Raw genomic sequence first — 18,404 nt, forward strand, 5'->3', positions numbered from 1 at the left:
TTAATGTGTGTATAAGAAAATAGACACATTGATTTTCTCATGTGATCATGATAAGAGAATGATGAGCTAAGGGTGAGATATTGTAGTTATTTAAGTTATTCTTTTATTCTAGATTATTTAGAAGAAATTTTCAGGATTATAAAAATATTTTGGAAGACCGTTTTGATCCAATAGTAAAACTAGGATTACTAAAAACAGATTTTTGGCCGGGCGCGGTGGCTCACGCCTGTAATCCTAGCACTCTGGGAGGCCGAGGTGGGCGGATCGTTTGAGCTCAGGAGTTCGAGACCAGCCTGAGCAAGAGCGAGACCCCATCTCTACTAAAAATAGAAAGAAATTATATGGACAGCTAAAAATATATATAGAAAAAACTAGCCGGGCATGGTGGTGCATGCCTGTAGTCCCAGCTACTCGGGAGGCTGAGACAGGAGGATTGCTTGAGCCCAGGAGTTTGAGGTTGCTGTGAGCTAGGCTGACGCCACGGCACTCACTCTAGCCTGGGCAACAGAGTGAGACTCTGTCTCAAAAAAAAAAATAAATAAAAAAAAAATAATAAAAACAGATTTTTCTTATAATATTATGCCTTCATTTAAAAGAAATGTAACAATATAAGAGGAAAAAGATTTGGGGCAAGTGTGCTTATATAAAAATAAATTTATTGGAAACTAAGGTGGATTTTTGCAAACGGATATTACATAACATATGAGTCTAAAATACATATTCTGATTATTACAATTCATCTATTTAACTGATATATAATGAACTCTATTGGGTATTGTTCTAGGCATTGAGGATAAATCAGTTTAAAAACCCCTTGAATATACTTGCATTACAAAATTTTTGGTGAATAGAAGAGCATGCAATGTATCTGTTCAGAATGAAAGACAGAGCTATAATTTAGAGATGTATTGTCAAAAAGGATTAAAGATAAAATAAATGGACTTTATTTCATTCTATTTAGAATCATACTAGGATTATTTTATACAATTGAGTTTCAAAGTCCAACACCATATTTATAAAGTTAAACTTGATAAACTTTTATCTCTATACCATGTAATTTGCACTTGGAATTTTAGTAATTATATTTAGTAATTTTGGTAAACATCACTGAAAAAAAAATCTTTAAGAATGCTTAGTTACTCTTCTTGGCATCATAGCAGGAACTTTTTCCCACGCCAACTCCACTTGTTATTGAGACAACTCTGATCCCACCACCCGTCACCTTTTAGTCATGCCACGATGGTTTAATCTTCTACTGTTATGCCACATTAGCTGGGATCAACCCTTCTTTTTCCAACTTAAAGAAGAGTGCTTTTAAAAAGTAATATAAAGACAATGAAATGCATCCACAAAACTTAGTTGAAGGTCGATAATATTTTGTCACGCAATATAAGTCATAGTAACCTTTTAAAAGATTTGTATTGAAATAAACTGATTATGCCCTGTTGGGACGCCGCCACCAAATGCATGTCTTTTTATGGGTACAAGCAGTGACTGTGATTCTGCTGTACTTGTTAAGTGTTAAGTAAACTACATGAATTCACAAATAAACAGAATTGGGTATTTGAAAACAGTATAGTACATAAATCATGCACAGACAGACATAGAGATTAAACAAAAATATTTACTTAAAGCTTACCTCGATACTAGCAAATTGTTTCTAAAACGCCTCTGCTAACATCCTTTTAAAAAATTCAAATGTAAATTTAAAAGTAATTTTTAAAAATAGTGCTGTTTGTCAGATTTGGAATGTCTGCTGACATGCTTTAAAAAATGCTATGAGTCAGAAATCTTAAAATGCTTTAAAAAGAAAAAATACAATTTCTATTTTATAGTTAATATGACAATTTTAACTATTAAAAATTTCATCACTATAAGCTGGTATTATTAGTCTATTTTATGCGAAAGGTAGAAACTCTTTTGTAGTTAATGTACTGTTGGAAATATTTGGTGTTTACCCTGATTATTGATAAGAATGGCAAGAGAGATTATGAGTCAGTATGCCATCATCAACTCTGAAGGTAACAAAAAATCCCCAAATTTTAAATTCATAGCTGCTAAATCCAAGGCTACCAAAGACCAGAGAAAGGAAGGGAGATTTATAATTTACCCTATGTAAACTATTAAATAAAAAAAAAAAAAATCAGAAATAGCAACTCTATGAAATAGTGCATTCAATTTCATTCTCATGAATGCAAAAATATAACTGATTTAAATTAACTTATAATACTTAAAATCCACTAAGTATTCCAACAAATAAAGTAACAGTTAAAAGAGCAATGTTAAATAAAAAGAGAATGCCAGAGATAACCAATAACTTTTTTACAATACAGATGTTCAATTATATGAAAAAGAACTATTGGAGAAAAGCCAGTCTGTTGAGGGTTGCCTCCTAGAGTCAGATACATCTGAAGTATGGAACACCTGACAACAAAAAGTCACTTGGTTTGGAATAGTTCCAGAAAATTAGTCCAAAGTTTAAGGGGCTAAATTTGAATTTTTTTTTTTTTTTATCTTCAATATCACTTGAAGATCCGTGATTAAATCCATGGTAATCATATGATCTAATTTTCAATTTGATGAAATAGTTTATGCTGTATCTATTAGTTTGGAGAACTTAGAAAATCTGTGATGATGATCTTAGGGCCAGCTTTCCTTGAAAATCTATTGATAGAAATGAATCAGCTTAGGGGCAGAAACAAATTGGTGTGGTTAGGACCATGCAATGGATAACACATTATTTAACTGACTAGTTGATTATCATCTAAGGGCAAGAACTAAGACCACTTCCATGGTACCTTAAAACCACGAAGAAATGGAATTTACGTAGAATTTTTCAATTCCAGATTTTAATGCTCCTTACATTCGAAGGTAGTATACAGTTCTACATTCATTTGGTCTAATTCCTTGTCTATACCACACACATACAAAAAATATATATGAAATGTTTTTAATATAATATCAGAGGATTTTTGGAATTTTGTTGGATATACACTCTGAGTTCACTTTCCTGGAATCTGTCCAACTAGAATCCAGATGTATTGAAAAAATACTAGGTTTTAGAGGTGATAATACAGAATTAAAAATATTCCTTCTGAATCATATAAAGCTATCTAAAGTAAAAATGTGTAGACTAACAAATAGTATTGTATAACTTCGGGTTTTTAAATTATTATTTTCATCATCACAGGTGAAATTCAGTTATATTATTTGTAAAAAATAAATAGTTCATATCTCCTTCTCAAAATTGTAAGCTAAAGTGAGATAACCTGTACAGAAAACCCTTTGTAAATTATAAACATAAATGCAATTATTTGTTGTTTTTTAAGTTTAATTTTTTAAGAGGAGTCTCACTATATTGCCAGTGGCTATAATGAATGATATATATCAAGTCATGTATATTTAGGTACTACATAATTTGGATGAAGAAAATAAATTTATTATTTTTATAGCATTTGTAGATATGGTATGAGATGCTTTGTTTTGAAATTTCCAAAATGATCCATGAATTCAGAATGAAATTCTGTACTGAGTCATTGAGAGCAAGTAAATCAGACCGTTGATGACCATAGTTCCTTGAATAGGTTTACTGCCAAGGACAGGCTAGGTTATGATCACAATGATCAATATTAGAAGCTGGGAAGTTTAATCTAATTCTGTGGAATGTCACATTTCTGGGAATTTGGTGGGTCACTTTTTCATTCATGTTCAATGGCTAGAATGCCTAATAATTGGTTCATTGACCCAGCATCTGAGTGTCTGTTTTATGCAGACACTATGTATCCCAGGGCTCTCTTATTGGCACTTGATGGCATCTGTCTTTGCTTCCCATCTGATTTCCCTCTCCCATCTCCCTCTTTTCTCTTTCCATCGAAACACACATGTATGTATCCTGGCAAACTTTAGTTAGTTTCAGACAAACCAGCCTTGGCTGATCTAATATTTATATACATTTATAACTAGCTTTGGGGTTTTAAAACTAAAATATCAACAGTGTGACTTGTTCTCTGTCTTCTGAAATGCCCTGCTTTTCAAGGGGCAGTGCTTATTCATTAATTCAAAAAATATTAATAGGTCATCTAATATGCACCAGCCACTGAGGCTTGGGATTTAGTCATGAATAAAACAGAAAACTGCTCTTATTGTGCAGCATTATTTATACAGAATATGCAAACATGTTATATGTCAGGTGGGGAGAATAGAGATGATGAAAAATAAAGAAGGGTAAATTAAGAATGTGATGGAGTGGCTCACGCCTGTAATCCTAGCACTCTGGGAGGCAGAGGTGGGCAGATCACTGGAGCTCAGGAGTTCGAGACCAGCCTGAGCAAGAGCGAGACCCCATCTCTACTAAAAATAGAAAGAAATTATCTGGCCAACTAAAAATATATATAGAAAAAATTAGCCGGGCATGGTGGCACATGCCTGTAGTCCCAGCTACTCGGGAGGTTGAGGCAGTAGGAAAGCTTAAGCCCAGGAGTTTGAGGTTGCTGTGAGCTAGGCTGACGCCACAGCACTCACTCTAGCCCGGGGAACAGAGTGAGACTCTGTCTCAAAAAAAAAAAAAAAAAAAAAAAAAAGAATGTGATGGAGAGAAGAGTCAGAGACTTTGGAAACAAAAACAAATGATAATAGTTACTATATCATGTAGTTTCTTGCTACAATATCTTTTTTACACTATATTCATAAAAAGGAAATGACTGAATTTCATCTCCTAAAGGATGAAACAATTTACAAGTATGTTTTCAAAGAATAATCTTTCTAAATAAAAAGTATCTTAGATTATGTTATTTTATTGATTAATTATAGCAACTCAATGCATACTTCTAATGGTTAAAGGTTAAATACTACTAACTAATAATAAAGTTATTTTCTGTAACCTTTGAATTGTTATGGAACTCTTAGTAAAGTGGGAACCTGATTGTTATATATCAATCATCTGTTTTAACTCTACACATCTGACCTAAAGGAATCACACATTTAACCAGGGGATCTTTCTTTAGTTTGCCATATATTACTCTGCCTGGTGACTTTTTCCAGGTGACTTTCTCAATATTTTAGTGAACTCTGATTAAATAGTAATCACTTCTACATAATCTGATATTTTTCTTCTTGCTATCACACCAGTGTAGGAACCTCTCTCTCTGTCTCTGTCTATAAATCGATAGACAAATAGATAGATAAGATATTTTATGTTGATAAGTATAGAAAGAGACCACTATAAATGTTTGCAAGGTAACATATTAAAGGAAGTCTAGAAGGAAAGTATATGTAAGTATACCAAAAGTCATTACTTCAGCATTTAGATTTGAAGAGGGTGGCTTGAAAGAAGGAAGAAAGTAAGAATGGAAGGATATGAGAGAAAGAAGGAAAGAAAGAAAGAATGAGAAAGGAAGGAAGGAAGGAAAAGAGGGAGGGAGGGAGGAAATAAAAAATGAGGCCCACAGGAGCTATATAGGTGTGCATATTTCTTCCTGACACTCCCATCTGAGATGATGAGATATAATCTGATCTATGATTACCTCCTATCCAGCTTTCTCCACCTCCCATTTCTCCATGAAATCCTTTCCAGTTTTCTAAAAATGAGTTATTTGTGTTCTAAATTATTTTTTTAAAATTTCCACATATTGGTTAACTAAGATATTCTATGGATCTTGATTTTTTTTTCCAACTATGTTAGTTGGAAAATCTTGAGGATTGTATCAGAGTTTAAGCATTCTGGGGGCATAGGCAATATTAACACACTAAATGCTAATACATTTTATTAGACTGAAATTAATTGAACCTTAATACACACTTGATGGCCCAATAGAGAAATGGGGGGCTAAAATAGCAAAGGGCTTCTTTATAGTTGCAGAGGTAATGGCTATATTTACATGCTTCATTCTCATTCTTTTTAAGCCATCATATGCTTATTCACTTATTTGGGTTTCAGTTAGCCTCATCTGATAAACCATATTTAGCTATCATTTGCAACTCAGCTTGCTCACAAGTCTCAAATGACTCTTTACCACTTCATAAATAGTTACTTGCTAAAATCTTTTATAGCTAGACTGCTTTAAAAATAGAGAATTACTCAACCCCCAAAAATGTTTATAAATAAAAATTATGAGTACCTTATATAGATTTCTTTGATTAAAAAAGATTGTCATGATAGTTGTAGAGTTAATTTTTGACTATTTTAAAAATTATTGATGTCATTATTGTTAATGTGCATTTGCAATAGCAATCTGTCAAAAATTTAAATGCTGGCATTTTTAAAATCTCACCCCATATGTCACTCACTCAAATCAAATTTTTGATAATTTGGCTTTCTGAGTTTTACATTTTCCTTCTCCCTGGACACTCAGAGATGTCAATATTTGCTCAGGGTATCTTATTCTTTAAATTGTTTTAGTCTTTTTTATAGAAATATTTCAGATATATTACTATTTTAGTAGTAAATCAGAAAATGTTAATTTTCTTAGACATGCTTTCCTGATGAAAATTTATCAGCTCTAATCAGAGTTTTGAACACATTTTTCCATAGTGAATATTTAATTGACATACCTGGATTCAATGTTTGCCTACTTTAATAAACTCAGCTCTGAAATTAGAGGATATATTTAGGATTATGCAGTAAGTTTAATTATTAAAATATCTTAGGCTATATAAAACATTTGAAGAATATAAAAAGGAATAAATTCTAATATTATCTTAAATTTGTTTTTCTATTTGCGGATTTAATCCTTCAAAGACAATGATCATAAAATTTTAAGCAAATTTATACAAGTTATTGTATGTTTTTCATCTCCCTAAACCATGTCAGATGAAAAACTGACTCTCACCCAATGTTATGTATCTCAAGGGAAGAAAAGGCCACAATCACTCTTGTTAACATATTTAAGAATCTCAACACATTTCCAGAAAACCATCCAAATGTTCTCATCCTAAATTAGATGTAAGTAGATGCTAACACTGTAGGCATGTCTTACTTTGTGATTTCTTGGCTGTTATTTTGATTTTTTACTTGTCTGGAGTGACCCAGAGTTGATCATACCTGATAATAAATAGATCACATTGATGAGTGTTTCCTTCTGGGATGAGAATCCAGTGCTATGAATCAATTATCAATGAAGAGAGAGACAAATATCCCAGCTGGGCTAGGGTGAAAGGCTGAGAATGCCACATGGCATGTGAACCTTTGGCTCAGATTCAGGAAGTGCAGGCTTGTGTCCCTGAGCTCTGGTATTACAGGGAGGGGTGGTGTCATGCAGAAGTTTCCTGGGTCTGCTGCTTTTGCTTCTCAAGATCCTTTAACATTCTAACTGGTGGGCAGGCCCTGAGATATCCACGGAGAGGGGGCATTTTCAGTGTGAAATACACATGATGTATTTCAGCAGAGGTATTCAAAATTACTTTGTATTTTTTTTCTGAGCAAATGTATGAATTATTGAATAAGAAAAATAAGAATTTATTCTGCAGAGTTAGGCCTATTTGGGTTTGAAGTTCTGTTCTCCCACTGTTTATGTGGAATCTTTGACAAGTTGGTTAACTTCTCTGTGCCTCAGTTTATTTACCTATAAAAAGAGCATAATACCATCTAAGGCATGTGACTGTGGCAAACACATGTGCCTAGCATGTAGAAGATACCTAAAAATGAGTGTTTATCATCATCATAATCATCATTTCCATCATTTTACTCAAAACAGGCTCTAGTTGGCTGTGATGATATAAAGGGCATGATTAGGAATTGGTGGGTGAGAAGGGAATCAGGATGTAATCTTAGGCTTGATTTAATATAAGTGTTTCAGTTCAAAGATTACCAAAAGTTATCTTGACGAAATTAATCAAGGTGAGGTCATATTGTTAGCCTAAGGAAGGACTGTACTTTGCCTCCAAGTCCCTCATATTCTGGCCATTTTTTTCCCTTTTTCTTATTATCTTATCCTGATGTAAGTGTTCATCAAAAGTTTAAAAAATACCATTGTTGGCTATCCTGGAAATTCTTGCACATTTCATACATACATGGAAGCCGCAGCCTTAAACCACTGTGCAGGGAGAATGCCGCAGAATTTGTCAAACCTACTGCTCCTGAGACATAATTAAATAACAGTGAAGGTGGCATGTGAATTGTACTGAAACTGACCCCTTGGTTATAGGATACCTGGCAATATGCACTGTGGAATTTACCTACTCTTTGTGAAAGGAATTCCATCCCACTTTTAATTTATTGTTGGTGTATGTATGGGTGTGAATGTGCAGTCCTAAATTATCAAATACTCACTTAAATTATGAATCTTAAAGCCAATTCACAGAACTTACATTTTAAAGGCCAGATCAAAATTCAATGAAGTAGAACAATTAGTATATATTGATATAATTACATTATATGAATGTATAATTCATATATAATTAGTTTCTTCTGTACAGTTGGTCTGTGTTATTGATTAAAGCCTTTTCAAGTTCCCTATTATTCTTACTGAGTAGCTTCATCCCCAGTTTAGCTGATATTATTTTCTTCTCTTTAAATTTCATACTTCACTATTACAATGTAAATAGCCAAGTTGCAAATATGAGTTAATATGTAAATAATCTTGGCAATTACTTTTCAATAGAAGGAAATATTGAGGAAAGAAGTTAAATGCAGTTAGAGATTTTGTAGATATCTGGCTGTCCATGAATATTCATAAACCTGTGTATAAACCCATACATGTACATATTTTTATGTAGTCTCTTACTGTGAAAAGATTAAAGGAAGAGGTATTTTCTTGTATTTCTGGTTGCATGAAAAGATAATATTGAGACAGAAAGAAAAAGAAAGACATAGTATTCAATAATGATCTTCCTCGAAAATTACTTTATTTTACTTTACTTTACAGATTAATTTACAGAAAATAGCCATTCACTTTTATTGTCTACCTAATTATCATATGAATGCTCAGTAATTATATATTCATAATTGTGCTTTGGATTACATGATTGTGTTTGCTGTTACTAGGTAGTTCTTAATGTAATTACTCTATAGAAGTTATAACAATTTTTATATTGTGAATATAAAGTGTTATATAATTTCATGGTTATCTCTATTTTCTTAGCACAAATTAATTACATTATATTATAAACTCCTTGTTATCATATACAGAACGTCTCAATTGTTATGCCACTCAGGTCAATAAAATGTTCAAAAATTATAAGATGGAATGTTCCATAGGAAGAAAGACTATACTTTTGGTAATGATATGTGTAGGCTTTTGCCACCGCAACCATTCAGATCATTTTTAGTTCCTTTTTTCTTCTTGCAATTCGGTTGTCAGCTCTCTGAGAGCAAGTGTCTTGCCTTGTATTTCTGGGCTCTTTCTGCAGTTTCTAGTATATAAGAAGACATGTACATATCCTCAGAAAATAATCAATTATGAATCCATCATTTCCATTTTATCGTCATAGTCAAATTACTCATGTTGTTCAAAAGGAGATTGACAGTTTTGTTCTATCAGCTTTGCTTTCCATAAATTCAAACTTTCCTACTGAGCACTTGCTGATCTCCCTAGACTCTTCTACCTTCCATCTTTAATCACTCTCTTCTAGCTCTAATCTCTTCCCTATTCCAACCCCTCCAGCAAAATTTTTTCATCTATATTTTCCCTCTAAACCATCTTTTTTTAATCTTCCACTTTTTTAAAACTTTCTTTTTCTGCCAATAACTATTAAGCTAAATTTAAAATTTGAAAAAAATAAAGATGATTGTTTCTGTGTGAGAAGGGGACATCAGGTGCGTGGATGTGTATCTGTGTGAGAAAATAAAAAACAATCCCTTTGTTGCCTATCTCGGTGCTAACTCACCACCAACATCCCTATGCCTCCTTATTTTTGAAGGAATTATTAAGTTTTTGACTTAGATTTGTCTACTGCTTCATATTCAGTAACATTAAACTTAGCAAAGGTAAAGTATGAAAAAGATCAGAAGACTTTAAAACTTCCTCCTCAAAGGTAAGTTAATCAAAATAATGTGAGAAAATGAGTAATTAATAAAATATTGATGCATTTTAAGAAGATATGTAACTATATTTCATAAAGACTACTTTTATAATGGGTTTAAAGCGTTTTTAATGCTTAGAGTGGTAACCTCTGTGGGATAATTAATTTTCAGTGCTGTGGGATTTTAAAAAAGTGTTTCTCTGGTGACTATGAAGCTTTTCTGTTCCTGTCAGAGCTTATTAGGTCAGGAGCAGAACACTTGGAACCAAAGAGAACGATTGCATACTGAAGGAGCCTTCTCATATACTATTCTTCTTCATATTTTGCTAAATTAGTAAATCAATTTCTGCTGGGCTGGAAACTGCTAATGAAGTATTCCTTTTATTAGATAAATAGCTGAATTGATACTTAGAATTTAAATATGAGTGTTTAGCAATTATTTGAGAGCATATAGAGAGGTGACACTGATGAAAATACAGCATATGTTTATACAAGTTTACATAGATGCTTGCAATTTAAAGTGGATTAATGCTGTGAAGAGAATGAGAGAGAAATTAAGGTGGCACTCCTATGACTTATTAAGCATGGCAGTCATGATACTGAGATAATTGCAGAGAACATGGACTTTGGTTGAATCACCCAATTTAGAAATAGCACCATCAAATCTTTTGAACTCTCCTGGACTTGTATCCTGATAATGCTTGAAATAATGTAGAACACTTGAAGGGATTATTTTACTTTATAATTTACAAGTACCCAAGGCTTGTGTGGTAGTTTAAATGTCAGAGGCTAACGTCCCTTATTAAATAAGATCTGCTTTCTCCTGTGTTCAGAAATCTTGGAGTTGGAAATGAATAAACAGGGAAGCATTTAAGACAGAAAGAAAGAAAGAAATGAGGGAGGAAGGGAGGTGGTCAGGGGAAAGGGAGAAAAATATTATATACGCAATCAAAGAATATGCCCTAGAATCCCAGCAGAGGTGCTGAATAAAACCCAGACAAACACATAAGTCAGCAGCGTCCACATGCTTCAGATCTTATGTCAAATAAAAGGAGATAGATTTTCATAGAGAGGCAATGAGAAGAATATCTGCCAGGGCTGGAGGGTAGTGAGCAACTCTTTGCCCCTGAACTTCAACTCAGCACAGTGTGAAGAATGTAAACTGGGGGAAAATGAAATGTCTTCATTTGAATATTTAGAAAGAAAGACTTCAGAGCCTAAAATGATTTCTGACTTTTTAGAGGGAAAAAGTGACATGGCTTACCAGCATGCAATTTAGAATTATTTATTAAAGTGTAAATTCTAATATCTGCTTATTTCACAATTTTATTGTAAGCAAACATTGCTTTTGCAGTCTTTGGATTCCATTTTTATGCCATGAGGCCAATCAACTGCATTGAATAATGTACATCTGACATGCTAGGAAAAAATATGGGAAGAGTTAAAGAGTGGAGAATTTCATTTAAAACATAAAAAGTGGACCATAAATTCTTTTTAAAAGTTGGACTTATAAAGAGAAAAACTGTTTAGCCTGGTTGGAAGAATTAACTAGAATTTCTAAAACATTCTAATGTAGCTTATATGCCTTTAGGTTAAAAAAAAAATTTTCCATTGAAGTAAAATATAGGCAGAAAAGTTTAAAATCACAAGAATACAGTTCAGTAAATTATTATCAGGTGTATACATCAGTGTAAACCAACATTCAGGTCAAGGAAACCTTACCAGAACATCAGATGTTCCCTAATGTTCTCTTCATCACTATCCCTTCTCTTCTCCCCAGAGATAACTCCTTGTTGGCTTCCAAAACCAGAGATTAGTTCTGCCTTTTGTACCTTAAATAGATTTTAAAAATTCAGTATAATTTTTGTGTCTGGCTTTTTTCTATCAATATTATTTTTGTGAAATTCATCTATATGTTGTTGCTTAACTATAATGTTTTCATTGTGTGTGTACATGTATATGTGCATTTTATTGTATGAATGAACCATAGTTTATCCATTCTTCTTGTGATGGACTTTTAGATGTTTTTTAGTTGTGGTTATTTCTAAAGAGATTTTTGTGCATGTTATATATATGTTTTTCATGCACATATGCATGCTTTCCTCTTGGGTGTATATTAAGAATGGAAATGCTAAGTTGTAAAGTGTATGTTCGAATTTAGTAGGTACTGACAACTGTTTTTCAAATTGGTTGAACAAATATTCACTTCCACTAGTACTGGATGAGTTTATTCTATTGTTTTATTGTCAGTTTGGTGGGTGTGTAATAGCATTTCATTTAAGTGTTTATTTGTATTTTCTTGACTACAAATGAGTTGTGTACATGCCCACATCTTTTTAATCTTGGTCTAAGATTTAATTTATGCATCAAAATTACCTATAACTAGCTTATTGCAGATAAGTTTTTGATTTTGCCCTTTAGCACTTTAGGTTAAGTGCAAACTCTTCTTTGCTCTGGTGTTATACTTGGCAGTCATCAATCTTTAGAATGCTAACCCATTTTTTTTCTAGTTTCTCAGATCTTCCCAAAGGTGTGGTTAGAACAAAGTGATTCAAATTTTTAGAATAAAAAATTACATTTTAATTAGGGTTTCTAATGTTAGTCAAGAATTAAGCCATTTTGGTAAAATCAAATTTATTTACAACTATTAGACAATGTGCTCTCTTTGCCATCTAGTAAAACTCTCTCCAGATCATCAGTTCTTACATTCCCTAGTTCCCATGGGAACCACCAGGGCCCCATTTAAGACCTATGAATTATAATCAAGGGGTGGGCGGCAGGGAAAGGCTCTGAAATTTGCATCTGCAAATAAGTTCCCTGGATGATTCTGATGAATTATCCACCATGGCAACCTCTGAATAATGACATATTAGAAAATCTTGGAAAGATACCTCAGTAGACTTCTGTGTCCCATCAGACAGCTGAAAAAGATGAAATTTCAAAGCAGTTGTCAATAAACTTTTTGTCAATAAGAGGTATGGAATCTAGCAACTTGCCTAACAAAAATTGTTCTTCAGAGATTTCTGCATCAAATAGGAGGCTATACTAGATGATTGCATGGGCTGTTAATACACTGTTCATAAATAAAAAACAATTTGTATTCTGTACAATCACTTGCCAATCCTAGAACCACTACAGAAACTATAATGGGTGGACTAACATTAACATTTTCTTAATTTTTAAGTCTTCAAGTCTCTCACCTTTTGAAAGTTCTGCTTTCCTAAATATAGCCAAAATTCAATGTTTAAGCCAATATTAATAGGCTTAAACATTGAAGCTCAATGAAGCTACTTGGCATAATGCAACAGCAAGCATAAGAATGCTTGAAATAAATTTCCACAAATATGAACCAAGCCTGTCAATAAATTTAATTGCTGTCTGATTTAATAAAGGGCTAGATAAACATACAACCATGAGAATTATAAATTCTGTTTTAATTTTCCTCACCCACTATAATTGTCATATAGCAGGTTAAAGTTTATAAATTGTGATTTTTATCTCAGCTAATCTCATTTAACTTTGCTTCACAATTAGATAGCTAAGAGGAAGTTGAAGCTTCTAAACACAAAGTCTGGGATCAATTTAATCAGTGTTTTTTTTTGCTCAAGATTATTTGTATTATGGATTTCATTATTTTAAATGTGATAAGTTATAATACATTCATACAGAAACACACATATAGTCCTGTCTGCTTTTCAAAAGGCTGAAGCAGAATGTCTAATTGTAAATTTAGAGTGCTTATTGTATTACTTAATGGTCTTTGTTTTATTATGCATGTTCAAGAGATACAGAAGTATTTAGAGGAAATCCTCCTTTGTAGTTGAGAAAATTCTGTGTAATGCTGAGTAAGAAACGTCTTTCAAAACAAGGGTTTTTCAGATTACAGGGAATTTTTCTCTCTGACTGATAAGAAGCTTAGTCTGTCACCTTGGAAGAGGATAATAACCTAGAATTCTGTTATCACCTCCCACCATGATAGATCAGCTAGTTTCCCAATTCACTTTCCTCTTGGAGTTTCAGGAGAGGCACACCTTCCTGTTTGCTCACCGGCTTAGGCATTTGAAAAATGCCTAGGTGTGTTCTGCTACCTATACAGGGAGGCAGGTTTCTTTCCACAGCACCAGAGACTGGTGAAGAAGTAGGATTCCTCTACTCACTACAAATGACACTATTCTCTGGATGAAAAGAGGTGTGAGGCAGCATTGAAAAATGACATCTAAAGTAATCTTAAGCATTTCTGCTCATTTCAAAGTATGCTAATGTTGTTCATTGGAAGGAAAGCTAAGGAAACTTGTTGACCTAAGCTTTAAAATTCAGAACAAAAAGAGTTTGTCAGCTAGCATTATATGGGCATAACCCCTCCCCTCTTACCCAAAAGAAACAATGCCTAACTCAGGCAAAGAGTGGACTCAATAGCATTAGTAGAGAATTCTAGTTTACATAAGCTGCTTTTGTGGATTAATCTACCTGTTCATTGACCATTTCTAAATGTTAAATTAAACGATAACATTTATTATGACTGAAGAAAAACATCTTGTAATATCATTTAATTTTTCTGTTGTGCATTCTTTCTAGATGTGTGCCACCACTACTGTGTGAATTCTGAGTCTTGTACCATTGGGGATGATGGAAGTGTTGAATGTGTCTGTCCAACACGCTATGAAGGACCCAAATGTGAGGTTGACAAATGTGTAAGGTGTCATGGGGGACAATGCATTGTAAATAAAGACAGTGAAGATATATTTTGCAAGTAAGTGAACAACCAGCTTAATTTATAAAAGCATTTGAACCCCAAAAGATGTAGCAGTTGAGCAATAAACTGTGAAAACAATGTACATTATTTTTATTCTAAAATTCTATGTGGTGACCATTGCATATTTTTATGGCTAGAGATGATGTTTAACTCATTTTAATTTAATCCTATTTATTCAACACCTGTTATAAATATCTGGGAAACATGAAAATCCATCATACAAGGAGATGGTGAGATTATTCCCTATTTAGAATATTCCTAAGAGTAAGCAAGAAATAGTGAAATGCAGCATGCTTTCAAAAACTGTATGTAATATTATTCAGTTAGAAAAGCTCAGGCTTTTAATTGTTTCATCATTATAATTGACAATGAGGGGGTTTGCTTTTCTGTTGCAAATTGATCCTTTGTAGGAGGAGCAAAAAAACCTGTGTAATGGAATTAAACATTACTCTTTTTTTTTTTTCTTAATCTGACTTTGAACATTATGATCCAAAATAAATAGAAGGAATAATGTGTTCTGGGAAGCAACTAAAACAAAAATGGCCAAGTTTGACTTTCATGACATTACCTTTTGCCCTTTGACTTCACGATTAAGTGAATGGAAAATAGAACATCGTCGCTAAAGGACAATTCCGTCCAGTTTCTATCATGAAACAAGTTTATGCCACTGAGGTCAGAGATCAATCCTCACTCCAAACTTCTTTTAACAGCCTTTTAAAGAAGGGCTTATGAAGGACTAGACTCTATCACTAGCCTTGGTTGGGAGTGTAATAAATAAGAATATGAGATAGAGAAACATGCCATAAAGTGTCTGCGTCACGGCTTCCACTGAGAGCTCACCGAGGGTGCCAGATGAGTTATGTTGCTCTGCCAAACAAGGCCCAGTAAAATTTTATTACAGACAGCATCAACATTTTTTTTCTTTTTTATTTACTCTCATTTTAGAATTTACTCTAAATGTGATTTGTGTTATTATGAATGACATTTACGGAAACCCCACAAATTGGGTCATTTGAAAGTACATTATTTTTTTACTCAAGTAACTGAAAATATGATGGATATATAAGTATGTGCCTCTGATAAGTACATAAAAGCAAAACACACTTTCATATCAACTATCAAAATCATGTTTGCTCATTAAGCTCATCAGTTCTTTGTGATGAAACTTTAGCATGACAGAATTTATTTCAATTAGCGGCCGTGTGTTTTTCTTCAGGCCCCGTGTATCATATCAGAGTGAGCAACAGGGTCTTCTTACAGCTCCATTCCCCTTACCCAGAGAATCGTGGGCTATCATCTAAGAGAGGCTGTGAGCCAAAGTTTCCTACCCAGCTTACCTTAGAAAAGCTAATGTGGAGACATGCACCCTGTTCCCATTATATAATATAAAGAAGGAAGGGTCCCTCCATACTGCTTCCCCTGCAGGGAAAATTGGCTTCTCCAAGCTAGAAACACCAGATCCTAATAACCTGAGAAGGCTGTTGAGGTCCAACATTATATTTCTTGTTTTTTAAAAGATCTTTTTGGAAATGTGTATATAAGAATGGATGGGTAACAGTGGCTAGCAATGAGTAGATAGTGGAACTTGAAAAATAGGAGTACAGTAATCCTTATCAGTAAGGCTATATAACATTTGAACATGACAGTACAAACAGAATTATTTGAATATCCTGACACAGATGATTAAGTTTTGTTTTCATTTCTATGATACTTTTCATTTTAGCATTAAAAAGAAGTTTACAGTGATGTTGGAATTTCTATTTCATAGGTAAAGAACAGATACTAAAATGAAATTGCAATGAAGTTAAAGTAATTTTTTTTTTTTTTGTAGTCAGGAAAACTCAAGCCACAACGTATATTTTGTCAACTGTCAACTAGAATAGGTACCCTATCAAGTACAGTCAGTATAATCTTGAAAACAGAGCTAATTGCATATTTTTTTATCTCTTCTGAAGTAAATATTGGTGAAGAAAGATTTGATCATAATCTTCAGTAGCCTAAATAATATTCTTTTGATTGTCAATTGTCATGGGAATTCTTTGTGTGTACTGGACAACCGGTAATTAACTTTTGGAAAGTGTTATGTCATATATCACAAACTGTGTGTGTGTATGTGTGTTGTGAATACCTCTCTAAAAGGAAATTATTATGAAAACCTACATTAAGATATGATCTGTACTCTTTGATGTATTATAATAATTTGGATAATTTGTATGTCACATTTAAAATATCTACAAATTTCTGTCTTCAATATAGGATTCAAACAAAACCTTTAGAAGGAAAAAGAGGCAACATCTTGTATAACTGTTGGAAGCAGAAGTTTCAAAGCAATCAATTAGAATTTTTTTCTTTTTTAGGTGATGAGGTTTGGTATATAGTTATCTTTTTCTGCAGAAAATCCTTTAATCTATAATGAGTGAATTTTCTCGTTTGACATTGTCCCTTTGCTAGAGCAAGAAACTGTAACTTTTCACTCTTTGGATTTTCAAAGTGGCTGGGCATGGAAGGCAAGAAAAAGTCCCTCAGATCCATTTAACATACCAGACACCAATACCATTATTGCTAATTGACTCACTTTGCATCCATATTAGGATGCCTATGTTGGTTACAAGGAATGGGATATTATCTGTTCAATCTTAGAAACTTTACAGCACCCTTCTCTTACCTATGTCTTATTCCATTGAAATATATCTTAATTTCACATCTTGTACATAATTAACTCACAGCTCCTGTTCATTTTGAAAATAAATGTGATTTTAAAACCCAGCCTCTTTGGTGCATTTCCAGCAGCCATACGACCCATATGAGGTCAAATAAATAATCACAGAATAAAGGCACTACTGTCTTGCCAAGCAATTATTTTCAGGCATCTTACCTATCAGTAGGAATTACCTTATGATGGATGTACTGTAATAGATATCCATCATGGAGAGGACGAGAATGATCAATCAATGATATTGCAGCCTGATTTCTTTGTCAAGATTATGTCCAGCTGCATTGTACCATCGATTGCTTCATAGTACCAATACTAACCTGATCACATGATCAAAATCACCAGCATGACCTGTTGTAATTCTGATTTCATCCTACCACACATCAGACCCCTTGATGATTCAGAATATTCATGTACTTTTCTCCATTCGTCCAGCAGTTTTTACAGTCCAATCTAATTGTTTGATTGTGTATTTATTTATTTATTTAAGAATATAACATGGTAAGAAATTTCTATATTTTTCCTAGTATGGTTATGTTCATTTTTTCAGTAGACAGGGTATTCGTTCTTATCCCAAACATACAGTGTGCCTGCAGATTAAAATTGCTTTGGCAAGTTTTTCAAGAAAGCCTATGTCATTGCTTTGTTGGCATATTGTACATTGTTCCTATAACATTACTTTTTATTTTTTCAATGAACTGCTCCACGTTTTTTTTTCTGTTAGAATAAAGAGTTTGACATTAATTACAATACATAATCAAAGAGAAAATATTGCATAAAAATGACTACAGGATAACTCTACACTTTCTTACACAACATGGGGTCTAAACCTCCTAACATTTCTTTGGAACAGATTTTCCATTTTAGAAGGAAAAGTTGAAGCATTTTTTCCCAGAGTATTTGATCATGTGGTTTATAATTCACACAGATGTCACCAAACCCTACTTACATGAAAAAGGAAAAGATACTAATGCTAATGTC

At 33.2% G+C, this 18,404-nt stretch overlaps 1 protein-coding gene across 2 annotated transcripts in view; it reads left to right on the top strand.

Moving 5' to 3' along the window:
- LRP1B (LDL receptor related protein 1B) overlaps window positions 1-18,404 on the top strand; it is a 1,768,615-nt gene that overhangs the window by 1,706,427 nt on the left and 43,784 nt on the right. For both annotated transcript variants that reach the window (XM_069473041.1, XM_069473049.1), the window contains exon 85: window positions 14,533-14,707. In XM_069473041.1, the coding sequence (XP_069329142.1) occupies window positions 14,533-14,707 (175 nt within the window). The remainder of the gene's footprint in view (window positions 1-14,532; window positions 14,708-18,404) is intronic.

The sequence above is a fragment of the Eulemur rufifrons genome, chromosome 1, assembly GCF_041146395.1.
Source record: "Eulemur rufifrons isolate Redbay chromosome 1, OSU_ERuf_1, whole genome shotgun sequence".
Classification (NCBI taxonomy): domain Eukaryota; kingdom Metazoa; phylum Chordata; class Mammalia; order Primates; family Lemuridae; genus Eulemur; species Eulemur rufifrons.